Source organism: Scylla paramamosain, chromosome 9 (assembly GCF_035594125.1).
Source record: "Scylla paramamosain isolate STU-SP2022 chromosome 9, ASM3559412v1, whole genome shotgun sequence".
Taxonomy (NCBI): Eukaryota; Metazoa; Arthropoda; class Malacostraca; order Decapoda; family Portunidae; genus Scylla; species Scylla paramamosain.
Window position 1 is genome coordinate 4,590,001 of NC_087159.1, and position 16,478 is coordinate 4,606,478.

Sequence of the window (16,478 nt, forward strand, 5' to 3'; positions counted from 1 at the left end):
CTCCCAGTTGCCTCTATTTTCCTCCTTTTTTCCTCCCTTTCATCGCCTCATTTATCTTTCGCACTTCATTTACTTTCCTACTCTCTCTCTCTCTCTCTCTCTCTCTCTCTCTCTCTCTCTCTCTCTCTCTCTCTCTCTCTCCTTCCACCTATTCATATTCTCCAAGTCTTCCTTCTTCCCAACCAAAACTCCCACTCCTCCTCCTCCTCCTCCTCTTCCCTTCTTCCCTTCCTTTCCTTCCCTCTTCTCGCCCCCTGCCTATTCCCTCTTCTCTACTCCTCTCTTCTTCCCGTTCCTTTCCTCTTCCCGCCTTTGCATCTTCCCTCCTCTCTCTCTTCCCTCTTCCCTTCCTTGCATCTTCCCGCCCCGACCTCTGCCTCCTCCCGCCCTACTGCCAGTCAGAGTCCTCTTATCAGCGAGAAACACGACTTTCCTAGCGAGAAGAGACGGGAGGATTGCGAGGCCCTGACGCGACTTCCCTCTCTCTCTCTCTCTCTCTCTCTCTCTCTCTCTCTCTCTCTCTCTCTCTCTCTCTCTCTCTCTCTCTCTCTCTCGTTCACTCGCTCTCTCTCTAAGAAGGTATGAGAGAGAGAGAGAGAGAGAGAGAGAGAGAGAGAGAGAGAGAGAGAGAGAGAGAGAGAGAGAGAGAGAGAGAGAGAGAGAGAGAGAGAGAGAAATACAGGATCTGCATAAAAGAAAAAGGACATTTGGGAGATAATACACATACAGAGAGAGAGAGAGAGAGAGAGAGAGAGAGAGAGAGAGAGAGAGAGAGAGAGAGAGAGAGAGAGAGAGAGAGAGAGAGAGAGAGAGAGAGAGAGAGAGAGAGAGAGAGAGTATGGGAGATTTACTGCATCGATTTAACTCTGGACTGTGAGATAGGAGAATACTACAACTGCATTATGGGAACTCGTGTACTGCTCTTCATATCAATTAGCGAGAATGTTGCAGTGTCCCATGAAGCAATACAGAAAACGGGAGAGTGGTGGAAAGAACCGGTACACACACACACACACACACACTCTCTCTCTCTCTCTCTCTCATATTCATTAACTCCCCGGCATAAAGTTTTAATGTAATTATTTCATGTTCACGCATCTAATCTAAGAAAATAGAAAAAAAAAATAACTTACCCAGACTTCTATAAAACTTGACCACTATTGCTTTTGAAGGGAGAAAAAAAACACTAACCCCTCTCTCTCTCTCTCTCTCTCTCTCTCTCTCTCTCTCTCTCTCTCTCTCTCTCTCTGATTTGCACCTGACAAACTTCTACTGACGCTGATCGCTGGTACCGAGGGACTATGAAGGGAAGGGAAGGGCAGCTATGCAAAGGAAAGCGAAGGGACGGGGAGCGACGAAGCGAAGAGAAGGGAAGAGAAGGGAAGAGAAGGAGAGACGGGAAGGAAAAGGCATGGGAAGGAGAAATAGGAAGAAAAGGAAACGAAAGAGGAGAGAGAAGAGAGGCGGAGAGAAGGACAGGGAAGGAAAGGAATGGAAAGGGAGGGAAGAGAAGGAAGTAACAGGAAAGGGAGGAAAGGGAAGAGAAGGATAAGAAAGAAAATTAAATATAAATCAAGAAGAACTTAAAATGTTCCTGTTAATTTTTGCCTCGTAGAAAAGAATTAAAGATAGCATTAGAAAAAAAGAAAGTCAGTTTACTTCTTTAAGGTCCTCCCGACTCCCTCTTCCCTCTTGAAAGCATTTAAGAGGAAGGCAGGAAGAGGAAGAAAGAAAAAAAAAACTGCTCCATTTCCTCGATTTGCAAAGTTTAGGAAGAGGAAAGGAAGGTAAAAAAGAAGTGGTGATTTATTCCCAGACGTTACTGGATGCTCTCCTCTTGAAATATTTGAAGAAGAAGTGCGTGAGAAAAAAAAAAATAAAAGGTCATTGTAATCTCTAAGGCGATCCAATACTGTCCTCTTGAAACTGTTGAAGAGGAAATGAGCAAGTGGGGAGAAAATATAAAGGTTAAAATGCTCTCTCTCTCTCTTAAGGCGATCTATTAGACTCCTCTTGAAACTGTTTAAGAGGAAAGGCAAGAAGACAAAATGTAAAAGGTTAAACAACTTTCTGAGATGACCTGATATTCTCCTCTTGAAGATTTTTAAGAGGAAATTATAGAAAATTAAAAGGTTCTCTTGAGCTGATATGAAACTGCTTAAGAAAAAGTGAAAGAAAGAAAACGAAGAGGTTAGTCTTGTCTCGCGTGACCCAATACAGTCTCTTGATACTGTTTAAGAGGAAATGTAAGAGGAAGAAGAGTCAATTTCATCTCTCAGATAACTCAATACTCCTCTTGAAAATGAATGAGAGAGATGAAGAACGCAGAAGAAAAGGAGGAAGAATAACGAGGCGAAGAAGGATAAAAAGAGGACAAGGAGGAGGAGGAGAGCGAGAAGGAGAGCGAGAAGGAAGAAAGAATGAGGTAAAGCAAACCGAAACCTGATACAAGGAAAGAAGTGAATGAAAGACAGAAAGAAAGAACGAGGAAGAAGATTCTCATAAACTGGACAACACATTTACAACTCCTTCCCAGTCTAAACATTCTGGAAGCGGCAACTAAGCGGACTTTATACCCCCATTCCTCGCTCACTCGACCAGCCTCCCTCCAGCCTCCCTCGCTTCCCTCGCACGTGGAAGAAAAGAATTAAAAGGAGGATGCAAGAGTGAGCGGATCAATGTTCTTGCTGAGGTGATCTAATGCTTCCCCCTTGCAAGAGAGAGTAAGAGGGAGTAAGGGAAATAAAGTAGGCAATTTCCTCCTAGAGACACGGCAGTACTTTCTCCTCCTGAAGGAATGGAAGTCGTGAGGGTGGAAAGACAAGGCTGTTATGGACTCTGCCAGGAAAGGGGAACGAAGAAGCGAAGATGCTGATAAACGTTTGCATCAGAGAGACAAACACAGTAAAAGGGAATAAATCACATATGAAATTTTTGCATTAGTGAGAGATACAGAGCAGGTTCTTTATCATAGTAAAGGACAAAAGCCAGAATTAACATACGCGGGGGAAGTAAAAAGGGAATAGAGGAAACAGAACGCGGATAAGCATTTGATTTAGAGAAAGATAAAGAGCAGAACCTTATCATAGCAAGGGACACCAGCCAGAATTAACATAGCAAAGGACAAAGAAGGAAATGCAGGAAACAAAACGCGTATATATATTTGCATTAATAGAATATACGACAACAACAACAACAATAATAACATACTAAATTTTTATTATTATTTATTTATTATCTTATTTATTTATTCATTTATTAGTAAAGAATGCAAAGAAGACTCCCTTCATCTTCACTCCTACGCTGCTACAAGATTCGTCCCATTACCTCCTACAATTACCGATTTACCGGTTTACAATTACTTATTTTCACAAGTACTTCTATAATCTACAGAAGAGAAAATGTTTAAACCTATTTCCTCATCCTCTGCTTTTGTCTTAACATCCGCACAAACTTTCTTATAAGCACTGGTCTTCATGTAAGCAAAGGGCGAGCACAGCAGTAAAAGTGTTGAATAATAAACTCAATATCAGTAAAATAATTAAATAAATCAATAATTTCTTCGACGATACATTCTTTTTCTTCGATTATGTTTCCTTTTCTTTCCTCTTCTTTTGGTCGCCGTCAAGTTTGGCCAGGGGAGATTTTGTCGTCAAGTTTGGCCAGGGGAGATTTTGACCAAGGGAGGTTTTCTCGTCAAGTTTGGCCAGGAAGGATTTGGCCAGGGGAGGTTTTGTCATCGAGTTTGGCCAGGGAAGATTTGGCCAGGGAATATGTTGTCGTCAGCAGGGAGATTTGGCCAGGGGAGGTTGCAGTTTAGAAATGCGAACCTTAGTGTTTTCTCTCATTAAGTCCTATAATCTTAGAATCTATGATCTTAGAATCGTTAGGCTGTAAAAGGAGACTCAGTAGATCAGAGGACTTCAGGTTGATGGGAAGTGCAGAAGGCAGGGTAAGTGAGAGCATAAAGTTTGTACTTCAGTTCTGATCACGATACGAGTATGTGGATTCATTTTAGAGATGGGCAGAGAGGAGTAACAATAAACACGGCGAGGGAAGGAAAGTGCCATGCTCCTGTTCGTATAATGAGATGAAGGAGCAACTATTCTTACAGTCTCTTGCATTACAAAGATGGACGGGATTATTGATTATATTTTTTTATATGTACGCGGGACCGGCCATGGGAGAAAAGTGTAAAAGAAAAAAAAAGATTAAAATGCTGTTCCCCTAAAGAAAGGGGGAAAGAAAAAGAAAAAAATATTTATAAAAAGGAGGAGAACCAGAAGAGTTAGCAACTTAGTTTCTGAGGCGTCTTGATAAACACGAGAATGAATATTACCAAAGCGATACCGACTGATGGAAACACACACACACACAAAAAGAAAAGAAAGAAAGAAAGAACGAATACTTATCAGTTAATGCGAGCATTCGAGTCAAAGGAAAAAAAAAAGTATTGCCTGGTAAAAGTCACCAAATATTTCTCCATAAATGCATTACTGCCTTATGGATAAAAAATATACCTTCATAAAATAGTCTTTTATTTTACACATTTGCAGACAGAGGGAGAAAAAAACATTTTTTTTACATATATCACTTATACGTAAATGAATAACGATAAATACCATGACGAATAAAGGACTACATACACTAAATACTGATAAAAGGATTCTCTCTCTCTCTCTCTCTCTCTCTCTCTCTCTCTCTCTCTCTCTCTCTCTCTCTCTCTCTCTCTCTCTCTCTCAGGTGCCTCGTTTACCCGCCAAACTTCACTCAGCGTCTTAGATTTTAAGTTTCAGTGAATTATTTAGTCAACCATCAAAGTGTGTGTGTGTGTGTGTGTGTGTGTGTGTGTGTGTGTGTGTGTAAACCCGACGCGTCTCCCACTGACTGACGCCCCTTAAAGCAGACGTGATGGTAGTGGAGCCTCCTCTTCCTCTTCCTCTTCCTCTTCCTCCTCCTCCTCCTCCTCCTCCTCCTCTTACTCCTCCTCCTCCTCTTATTCCTCCTCCTCCTCTTCCTCCTGTTTTTTTCTTCCCTTCTTCCTTTGCTCCTCTTCCTCCTCTTCTTTCTTTGCTCCTTATCCTCATCCTCCTCCTCCTCCTCCTTCTCCTCCTCCTCTTTTCTTCTCTTCCTCTTCGTCCATCCTTCTCTTCATCTATTCTTCTTACTGTTCTCTTCTTCCTTTTCTTCTACTACTCTATCTGCTCCTCCTCCTCCATCTTTTCCTCCTTCTCCAAATCTTTTCTTTTCTTCCTCTTTATCGTAACTCTTCATTTGCTCTCTTCCTCCTCCTCCTCCTCTTCTTCCTCATTATCATGATTTTTAATCTCATTTTTACCTTCCTGTCCATTCTTCCCTCCTCCTCCTAATCTTTGTTTTTTTTTCTTCATTACTGTCCTCTTCTGTCTTCCCTTTCATCTTCTCCTCGTACTCAATCACCTCCTTCTTTCACTCCTCCTCCAACTCCATCTCCTCCTCCTCCTCCTCCTCCTCCTCCTCCTCCTCCTCCTCCTCCACCTCCTACTCCTCCGTGCAGTGTGGCTGGAAATATGATCAGCCACACACTAGCCGTAGCTGCAGTGGTGGGGAATGGTGGTGAGGTGTGGGGAGGGGAGAGGACGTGAGGGAGTGCTGGGGAGGAAGGGGAAAAGGGAGGACTTAGCCTTTTCCTTTCCACCTCCCCACCTTTCCCCTTGCTTATGTATGCTTAGAGAGAGAGAGAGAGAGAGAGAGAGAGAGAGAGAGAGAGAGAGAGAGAGAGAGAGAGAGAGAGAGAGAGAGAGAGAGAGAGAGAGTGTGTTGGGTGCATGTTTTCTGTTTACTGGAAACCAATAATGTTGCCTTTCTATTACCCACTCTTAGTTTTCCGACCCTTTCCTTATGAGATTCGCCGCTAACTTTGAAGATTTCCCTGTATGTATGTGTGTATGTACAGGTGTTGCGCTTGTGCTGTGCTGTGGTGCCACCTGTGTGTTGCTAGTTATGTTGAGTTGCAAGTTCCTAGGTGTTGGTAGCGTGCAATGGTGTGTTATTTGCTTGAGTTTACGTGTGTGTGTGTGTGTGTGTGTGTGTGTGTGTGTGTGTGTGTGTGTGTGTGTGTGTGTGTGTGTGTGTGTGTGTGTGTGTATCAGTTCCAGTATTTCGTGTTTCCCAGTTACTAATGATCTTTTTGTGATGCAACATGATTTTTTTTTTCAGTTTTAACAGTAATTAAATAACATTACATATCAGGTCAATAAACAATACATCTATGTATCTATCTATGTCTGTCTCTCTCTGACTGTCTGTCTGTCTATATATCAATCTATCTGTGTGGGTGTGTGTGTATGTGTGAGACAATAAGGTAAATGTATTCTATATTTATACACGTCTCGCCACTAGTGTTGTAGTGTTTCTCTGACTACCAAGAGGATTATCAACAACACAAATATATCGCCCAACGTTTTTTTTTACTGTTTTTCCTTGCAGGGGATGGAGAGAGCGGCAAGATAACTTAACTTTTTCCCCCACTTTTTGTGTCATAAGCCAGTCTTTTGACACGTACACAGAAAGGGAGAGAGAAAACAAAAACAACTTGCAACAAAGCCATGCAGTGTTGATGTGTTCTGGTGTGTTGCGATGCTTCCACTCACGTACACAAGACAGAGGCGTGGTGATGTTCAGTATTGCTAGTGTTCTGCACATTGCTATCCTCTTGTATTGCCTGCCGTGCATGCTGTCTGTGTTCCTGTGTTATCAAAGCGTGTTATGTCCCCTGCAACTTTTAATTCAAGGGTGTTACAAGGGCGTGGCGTGTCTCCCTCCCTGAACAGCAACGGGGGGAGTGGTGGGCACATCAAGCAGCCAGCAAGGTAATGGGAGAGCTACATACTCGTATTCGCTCCAGTGAACTTGTAGGGCGTGGCACCGCGGGGAGGGCGTGAGGGATGGCGCCCTACGGAGGATTAGGTGGTGTGGATGGGTGGTGGTGGTAGTAGTGGTGGTACCGACAAGCCTAGAGAGAGAGAGAGAGAGAGAGAGAGAGAGAGAGAGAGAGAGAGAGAGAGAGAGAGAGAGAGAGAGAGAGAGAGAGAGAGAGAGAGAGAGAGAGAGAGAGAACAAAGCTGCCTCATTTTACGAGCACATTCCGGGAGAACCAACCGTCTTGCGCTCACCAGATTGGAGATGTCAGTGTGTGTGTGTGTGTGTGTGTGTGTGTGTGTGTGTGTGTGTGTGTGTGTGTGTGTGTGTGTGAGGTGACTAAGCAATACCACTAATAGCAAAGCATATTTACCTACACACACACACACAAGGAAGGGGAAGGAAGACAAGCCACGAGAGGAAACAAACCAAAAAATGCGGAAACAAAAAGGGGTAAGAGAGGGGAAAAAAGGAAGTAATGGTGAGGGAAATGTACGATTATATCACAATATGGCTTAGAGAAGGGAGAGAGGGGGGAGAGAGAGAGAGAGAGAGAGAGAGAGAGAGAGAGAGAGAGAGAGAGAGAGAGAGAGAGAGAGAGAGAGAGGAAAAAAAAAGAGTTGGAGAGGCTGGGAGGAATGAGAGAAAACCACTACTACTACCACAACCACCACAACCACCACCACCACCACACTCCAGACACAGCCACATACTTACATCACAAGACAGATATTTCCCCACCAGTCATACCCCGGTCAGACACACCAGTCACCGCACGCGAGTCCGGCCACCGCACGCCAGGCAGCCGCAAGCCACTGGCAGCCACGCCGGCGGGAGAGAGGGAGACGTGGTGGCGCCGAGCTCTCCGCCACCCTTCCTCGCCTCCGTCACCCGCTCTTCCTCCTGCAAACACACCTCCTCCCTTCCTCCTTCCTTCACTCCTGCACACTATTATTCTTCCATGCTTAGTTCCTTTTGTTTTCCTTTTTTTTCTTGTGTTTTCTTTGTTTTAGTTTATTTTTCTTTCCTTCCTTCCTACTTCCTCTTTCCTTCTTCCATTTTTCCTCTTTTTTTCACTGTTTTTTTACTTCCCTTTTTTTTTCTTATGTCCCCTTCCTGTTTTAGTCTCTCATTTTATCTTTCTTTCCTCTTTCCTTTTTCCTTCATCATTTCTCCCCTTATCCTTTTTCATAGCTCATTATTTTCTTATCCTCGCCTCCTTGTATTTTTTTGCTACGATTCTCTCTCTCTCTCTCTCTCTCTCTCTCTCTCTCTCTCTCTCTCTCTCTCTCTCTCTCTCTCTCTCTGACCCACCACTCACCATAAACCGACTCACCACAGCACTCGTCACCTCACACCATCACACCACCACAAGCTTTCACCACACATGCTCCCTACAACACCATACAATCTCGACAGCACATCATATTATACACCACTAAAGGCACCCACCAGCCACCACCAAACACCACACACACACCACACACACACACACACACACACACACACCACACCACACGACAGCAAAAAGGCAGCCAATCTTGCACGCATTCATCATCACAATTTCACACGAACACCAAACCACTCCTTTGACATTCAACACAGCATCATCACCATCTTCATCAGCACCATCCTCTCATTATCACCATAACGATCACCACCCTTACCATCATCATCATCATCATCATCTCATTATCACTATCACCATAACTACCTCTACCCTCATCAACATCAACACCATACCCTCACTATCACCACCACTACTACCATCCTCATCACCACCATCACAAACACCATACTCGCATTATCACCACCACCATCACCACCCCTACCACCCCCACCTTCATCATCATCATCTCTAACTTTGCTTTCTCACTGCCCTCAAGAAACCAACCTTCTCCTATCCCTCCTCCACCACAACCACCACCTTCCCCCTACTCCTCCCTCCTACCCGTCCCCCAACCACCACCTCCCAGCCGCCAAGCACAATCCCGCGGGTCACGCTGGCGCCAACACCCGCGTATAACTCTTCGAGGTCTCGGTATCTCGGCTCTCTGTCGGAGGTGGTGGCTCAGGGTAAGGAGGAGGAGGAGGAGGAGGAAGAGGAGGAATACTACTGCCGTGCTGTATTGTTGTGGCCACGAACACTGTGCCCCCTATCCTCCATCCCACACTTCCTCGGTCCCCCTTTTATTTTCATATAAACAAAGTGAAGAAAGCGAAAGGGGTTCACTACTGTTACCATCACCATATTCAATAACAACAACAACAACAAGCTACGGTAGACGTGTGTGTGTGTGTGTGTGTGTGTGTGTGTGTGTGTGTGTGTGTGTGTGTGTGTGTGTGTGTGTGTGTGTGTGTGTGTGTGTGTGTGTGTGTGTGTGCGCGCGCGCTCGACTTGCTTTTTTTTATTATCTTCTTTTTGATCAACTAGATGGATAAAGTTTCTCTTGCGGCTCCTCTTCCTCCTTCTCCTCCTCCTCATTTACTATCCTCCATCTCTCAATTTGGATCAGTCTCCTTTATCATAAATGGCCTGAGAAGGGTCATCAGATCTGCTGTTGTTCGTCCTTCCTTTATATTCCTTTTGCATTCGTCCATCTCCTGCTCATCAGCCATCTTCCCACTCACTTCCTTCTTCATACCAGTACTTCCCTACATCTCATCTGTGGTTCCCTGACGCGAAATACATGTGACTGGTGAAGCACTGAATGGCAAAGGGTGATGCAGATAGAAGTTTTTTGGGTTTGTAATCTGACTAGAAGCATCGGGTTAGATGTTAATAAAGACAGGGTTAAAAAGAGACAGAAAAAAGTCGATTCACTAGTAGATGACTGGAATACATTTAGTAATCACATTTTTTTTAGGTACCGAGTCAAGAGCGAGCACTATACCGCTATCAAGTAGGGCTAAACAAGGAGTGGATGGTGTTGGCAATTTCTTCTATTATTAATATTACTATCAGTGTTCTCAGGGCCGTATTCTCAAACATTTCAACATCTTCCTTCAACCTACTTTTTTCAACGGGTTACAGTGGAAATTCTCAGGGGCGTCTTAATGATTTTAACGATGGCTAAACAATTATTCTGCAGCATCACACACACACAGAGAGAGAGAGAGAGAGAGAGAGAGAGAGAGAGAGAGAGAGAGAGAGAGAGAGAGAGAGAGAGAGAGAGAGAGAGAGAGAGAGAGAGAGAGACCCAGCTACTCATTTCCGGGGTCTTTGAAAATACTACTAATGGAGGACAGGGCGTTTATATACATTAAGAATCCTGGCCTTAGCATTACGTGTAGTATTTACCAGAACTAATTACCAGCACTAGTAAGAGTATTAGAACCAGTGACAGAAGTGGCATTTCTTTCCTTTTCTTTGATCTTTTTTTCCTCTTTTCTTTCCTTTTCTTTGCGAGAGTGAAAAATCAAGCCTTTTCCTTTTTTTTTACTCTTTTTTTCTCGGTCTGCCTTCCTTATAAGTAAAAAAGAAAAAAAAAAGAGATGGATCCACCACCACCACCATCACCACCTATCAATATTCATAAACGCAATTATCCACATTAGTATCATCATAAGAACCAACTATTTAATCGCTGTAAAAACACACAATTCACCTTCAAAAGTTAGAAAGTAATTACTTCTCACAATGTTCCCAGCCTCTCCCTTTTCTATATTTTACACAACTTTATTTGACATCCTTTCCCTTCCTTCCCTTTTTCTCTATTTCATCTTATCTTTCCTTCAACTTTATAAATATCTGGGATTTACAGCAAAGACGTAAAGATGATTATGTGGAAAGTGTAGAGGAGAAGGAGGAGGAGGAGGAGGAGGAGGAGGAGGAAAACCTGAAGGTGAAAAGAGCGAAAAGAGGACGGCGGCAAAGGAGGGAGGACGCTAAGAAGGTCGTGGGTGTGGGGAACAGGAAGGGTGGGAAGGGGGGAAAGTTACATAGGGAAAGGAGCGGCGTGAAGGATCGAGAGGAAAAAAGGAGGAGGAGGTTAAAGAGGCAAGGCTGGGGTGAGAGGACGAGGGAAGCAGCTACTGAATGGGGAGAAAATGAAGGGAAGAAGAGAAAAATACGGGGAGGAAATTGGGATAAGAGTTAAAATAGAATATAGTAAAAAAAAAAACTGATAGAGGAAGAAGAAAAAAACAGAGAAGGTTAAGATGGCAAAACTGGGGAGAGAGGACGAGGGAAACAGCTAATGCATACGTGAAAAATAAAGGGGAAGTGATAATAATATGAGGAGAAAATACGACGAAGAGAAAAAAGGACGATACAAAAATAAGGAAACAGAAGAAGAGAGAAAACTTTGAAAGCAATAACGAATAATTTCAAATAAACACGACGACTATTATTATTATTATCATTATTAGTTTTCCAATGCCAGGGAAGGAAATAGAAAACGAGGAACGGCTGGTGGGAGAAAATGGGCTGGGGAGGCGTGGAGGAGGCGCATTAGAGGGGGACGTGTGATGATATTAGGGAGGTGGCACTGCCGGGGAGGGAAGGAGAGGGAACGGGGGAGGGAAGGGGAGGTGAGGGGAAGAGATGGAGAAAGGGGGGGTGGCTTAGCGCCCTTATTCCTGCTAATGGTTGACGAGCCCGCTAACGACATGAGAGAGAGAGAGAGAGAGAGAGAGAGAGAGAGAGAGAGAGAGAGAGAGAGAGAGAGAGAGAGAGAGAGAGAGAGAGAGAGAGAGAGAGAGAGTGGGTGTCTAGAACAATGAATATAACTATAAAAAAAGGAGAAAATGAATAAATAAACAGCACAATGAAATAAAAACTTACATACTCACCTACACACACACACACGCATACGCACACACACACACACACACGGAAAACAACAATACTGGTACATGCAAACGAGACACTTCACTGCCATCGCAAAACACAAGGCACCTCACTACAGGCCATTACCGCGAGGAGGAGGAGGAGGAGGAGGAGGAGGAGGAGGAGGAGGAGGAGCAAGAGGATATGCTACCTTATACCGCGTGTCATCCTAGCTTCCTCTTTCCTATTACACACACACACACACACACACACACACACACACACACACACACACACACACACCTTATGCCTTCATTTCCCTTCTTCCCTCCTTTTCGTACATTCTTTCACTCCCCTACCTCGCTCTCTACACCTTCCTGTCACATTCTCTCTCTCTCTCTCTCTCTCTCTCTCTCTCTCTCTCTCTCTCTCTCTCTCTCTCTCTCTCTCTCTCTCTCTCTCTCTCTCTCTCTCTCTCTCTCTCTCTCTCTCTTTCTTGCTCCCTCTTATATTCACGCTTTTTACATGTCCTCTCTCTCCTTTCACACACCACCTCTCCCTATCTTATACTCTCCCCTCTCTCACACCTTCTCTCTCCCATCTTACACTTGCTCCCTCTCTTATACTCTCACAATACATGTTCACTCACACCTCTATCTCTCTCTCTCTCCTCTTCCGCAGATGGTGAGCCTGGTGCAGACCCTCATCTTCTCGTGGGTCCTCGTCGAGACCTACCACTCCAGCCAGTCCGCCGCCGTGGCCTCCTCCTCAGCAGATAACAATTCAGAGTCCTCCTCCTTCTCCTACTCCTTCCCCTCGCTCTCATGTCCCCCTGGCTTCTTCCTCCTTAAAACCACCTCCTCCTCCTCCTCTTCCTCTTCCTCCTCCTCATCGTCGTCATCCTCGTCCTCTTCATCCTCCTCCTCTTCGTCGTCGTTACCGTCATCCTCGTCCACTTCCACGTCGCCTTCGTCAGAGTCGTCGCTTGTTGAGGTGATGGAGACGACTACAGCCAGTAACGACACAGACGCCGCGGGTTCGCCTCTTACGCTGCAGCTACGACCTCAGAGCGACGAGGACCACGACCCGCCGCAGTCCTCCTCGCCGCCCTCGCCTCCTTCACCGTCCGTTACCTCGGCTACGAAGGTCACGGAGGCTCTGGGAAGCGACGCCACGCCCTTGCTGGCCTCCTCGTCGTCCCCGGATGGCAACGACTCCGTGTGGTCGTCGCCGGCGCCGCCCATCGAGGAGCACAACACTACCAAGTCGTCCCCGTCAGAGGTGGACGACACTAAAACCCCTCCAAGGATTAACTGCGGCGCCCCAGGTATAAGAGAGAGAGAGAGAGAGAGAGAGAGAGAGAGAGAGAGAGAGAGAGAGAGAGAGAGAGAGAGAGAGAGAGAGAGAGAGATATTAATTAAGCACCTGTGTAGCTACAGCCGTGCCCTCTTCCTCTTAATAAGGCTGTATCATCTTCTTCCTCCTCCTCCTCCTCCTCCTCCTCCTCCTCCTCCTCCTCCTCCTCCTAACCCTCCTTACCCTCCTCCTCCTCCTCCTCCTCCTCTTAATCTCCTTCCTAACCAGCTCCTTCTCCTGCTCCTCATCCTCCTCCTCCTCCTCCCGCAGGCCAGGGCGTGCTGTGGTCCCTGGTGGTGGCCTCGGCTCTCTACTCCCTGGTGGGAGGCCTGCTGGTGGTGGCGGTGCTCAACGTGAGTACAGATGGCGAAGCGCTGTGTGGTGTGGTGTTGCTTTGCGTTTGGTTGTAAGAGTCTTGCCTTTGTAACGACGCTCCTTGATGTGATTTTTAGTTCTTTTGGTCCTTTACAGTATATTTGTGTTTTCTTCTTTGATGCTATTTGCTTGTTTCTACTGTCTCTGTTTTCGTTTTTTCTTTTTTTTTTTTTAATTCTTTCTTTCAGATGTCCATCTGTGTTTTCTTCTTTATTTTTCTTATTTTTTCAAATGTGTATTTTTTTAATTCTTTCATTCTACTATCTTTATGTTCTTGTTTTCATTCTTTTCTACTGTATGTATTTTCTTCTTTGTGCTTTATTCTTTCTTTCCCCTTGTCTTATCTGCTCCACCTAACCTAATCGAAGGGCGATGTAGGTCGGAGTTCGATAAAGTTAAGATACATAGAGACAGACAGAAAGGAACCGATCCACAAATAGAAGCAGATGACAGGAATACATTTAGTAATCACATATTTAAATACCGAGTCAATAGGGGGCTTTAAATTTATACTAATATATGTATAAGGATGATCTATGAGTAAAGGTAGGCATATTTTATACAAGGACAGCTACGTGTAGGCCTACTGACTTCTTGTAGCTTTCCATTAGGTTCTTAATTCTCTTTCTTACAGCCTTCCATATTTCCCCATCCATCATTACCTTCCTGCCGCCCTTTTCCAGCTTTCCTTTATCCCCTTACGTTCTTAATCCTCTCTTTTTCCTTACAACCTTCCCTATTTCTCCGTCAGTCATTAGTCTTCTACCTCCCCTTCCCTTTATATAATTTATTCCCTTACGTTCTTAATCCTATCTCATTCTTACTGCCTTCCCCATTCCTCCATCCATCAATATTCTCCTACCTCACCCTTCTTTTCTCACTGGTGACTGTCTATACCATCCCCCTCACCTTCTGCCATCAATCTTCCTCTCTATTCATCTCTCCTTAATCCTTCCTTGTCTGTGTACAATACGACCACTGACCTCATGACCCCATCTCCGCGCCCTCGTTTCCTCATCCTATTGTGTCTTTTTTGTCTTTTTTTTTGGGGGGGAGTGGGTGGGTTGGTTTGGGGTTTCTTCCTGTTGTTTCCTTTACGGTGACCCCCTTCTCTCTCTCTCTCTCTCTCTCTCTCTCTCTCTCTCTCTCTCTCTCTCTCTCTCTCTCTCTCTCTCTCTCTCTCTCTCTCTCTCTCTATCTATCTATCTATCTATCTATTTATTTATCTGTCTATCTATCTCTCTTATCCCCTTTCATTACCTGTCTTTTGCTCTTTCATCTCTCCCTCTTAAATCTAAATCCTGCCTCATCATTACCATTCTCTCTCTCTCTCTCTCTCTCTCTCTCTCTCTCTCTCTCTCTCTCTCTCTCTCTCTCTCTCTCTCTCTCTCTCTCTCTCTCTCTCTCTCTCTCTCTGTCTTTCTTTAATTCCTTATTAATCCTCCTCTTTGCTTTGTTTTTGTTTTTTTCTTTTGTTCTCTCCTTTCTCCCCTCTCTCTCAACACCACGGGCCACATTCTGATCCACTCCTGTGCTGCATCTCCACTACTTTAAAAAAAAAACCTATAGTTGAAGCTACACGTGATTTTATTTAATTTTTTTCACGCTTTCGGTAACAGATTAAACAAGATTTCTACATTGCCAGCACGAGAAACAGTCTTGAGAACTCGGCTAATCATCTCTGTGACCTTTGAAGATAGTCAGAGTGAGAGAGCAAAGCGTTACTGAATATATCTTGGCTCCCTGGTAGATCCTGTCTCCCACCACCACGTCCCCCTAACACGACTCCTCCCTCCTGCAGTACGTGTCGTGGCAGCTGTCCATCTGGTTCTTCTACACTGTGGGGTATGACCTGTTCATGCTCATCGTGGCTCTGACGGACGGCGTGTACACCAGCTTCTCCGACATCTCCAGCTACGTAGTGTGTCTCATCACCACCTACTGCGTCATCGTGGTCGACTCCTACTACGAGAAGGTACGCGAGGGAATGTTAAGAGAACCTGAGCTTGGGTGCCAGAGAGTGTTTGGTTAAAACTGGAGTTATAGAGACCAGGAAGGACAGGAAACGCATACATACACGTGCAAAGTGATGATCTGAAAGGACTTCGAGTTGTATGTGACAAGAAGAAGTGTGTATATGTGATAAGAGAGGCTGTAAAGGATTTGAGAGGAGATAATAGGTATGGTAGTGGAGAGGATGGGGAGGGGCAAGAGGAAAGGATGACAAGAGGTGGCTAGTGGGATTGGGACACCAGGATCGAGGGAAAGAACTGTGGTTTAGGAGTGGATCGGAGGGATAGAGAATGTTTATGAGAGGGGAGAAAAGGGATGGGAAAGTTGAGTTTTGGAAGTAGAGGATAGGGATGGGAGAAGAGGAAGGAAACGGTAACTGGAAAAAGGAAAGGAGGACAAGAAGGGGGAAGAAATGCGGTAGAGGAGAAAAGCGTAAAGGAGGGAAGGAAAGGATGCGAGGAAAGGATGAAAGGATCGAGGGAAGAGGTGAAGGAAAAGGAGAGAGGGAGAGATGAAGGAAAAAGGAAAGGGGAAAAGGAAATGGGGCGGGGGAAAGAACAACGGGAAAGAAGGGAAGAAGAGAAAGCAGAGAAGAAAGCAAGGGACAAGGGGAGGAAGGAGGGAAAAGAGAAGTAGAAATCAAGGAAAGAGGAAAGGAGAGAGAGAGAGAGAAAGGAGAAAAAAAGGCAGACCTAAAGTAGACGCAAAGGAGGGAGGAATGACACACACACACACACACACACACACACACACACACACACACAGTCAAGCCTACACAACGCAGCGGCATTCCAGCGACAGACCTCCTGCTGCTCCTCATCCATATTCCGTACAGCCTACACACTACAGGGGCCACTACACACCCCCTGATCGGAAACACTTTGTAAAACACCACACACCCACACACGCCCCATCACTGCCCACCGCGCCGTCTAACGCTATATATTTAAGCGGTGCTGTTAATTTGGGTTAGGTTAGGTTATGATGATGGGGCAAAATATCAGTTAGTCAATTATTACACTTGAACTAATCTATTGATGTGTCTTCTGTTAAAACGTACAGT

General features: G+C 45.0%; 1 protein-coding gene across 2 annotated transcripts in view; it reads left to right on the plus strand.

Annotated features, from left to right (window-relative positions):
* The window catches only part of LOC135103431 (uncharacterized protein DDB_G0271670-like), an 88,030-nt gene that overhangs the window by 63,250 nt on the left and 8,302 nt on the right, over positions 1–16,478 (plus strand). The window contains exons 3-5 of one of the 2 annotated variants that reach the window (XM_064009639.1): positions 12,353–12,998; positions 13,298–13,380; positions 15,204–15,377. In XM_064009639.1, coding sequence (XP_063865709.1) covers positions 12,353–12,998; positions 13,298–13,380; positions 15,204–15,377 — 903 coding nt within the window. Of the gene's footprint in view, positions 1–12,352; positions 12,999–13,255; positions 13,381–15,203; positions 15,378–16,478 lie in introns of both variants that reach the window. The other variant, XM_064009638.1, reaches the window with a different exon arrangement.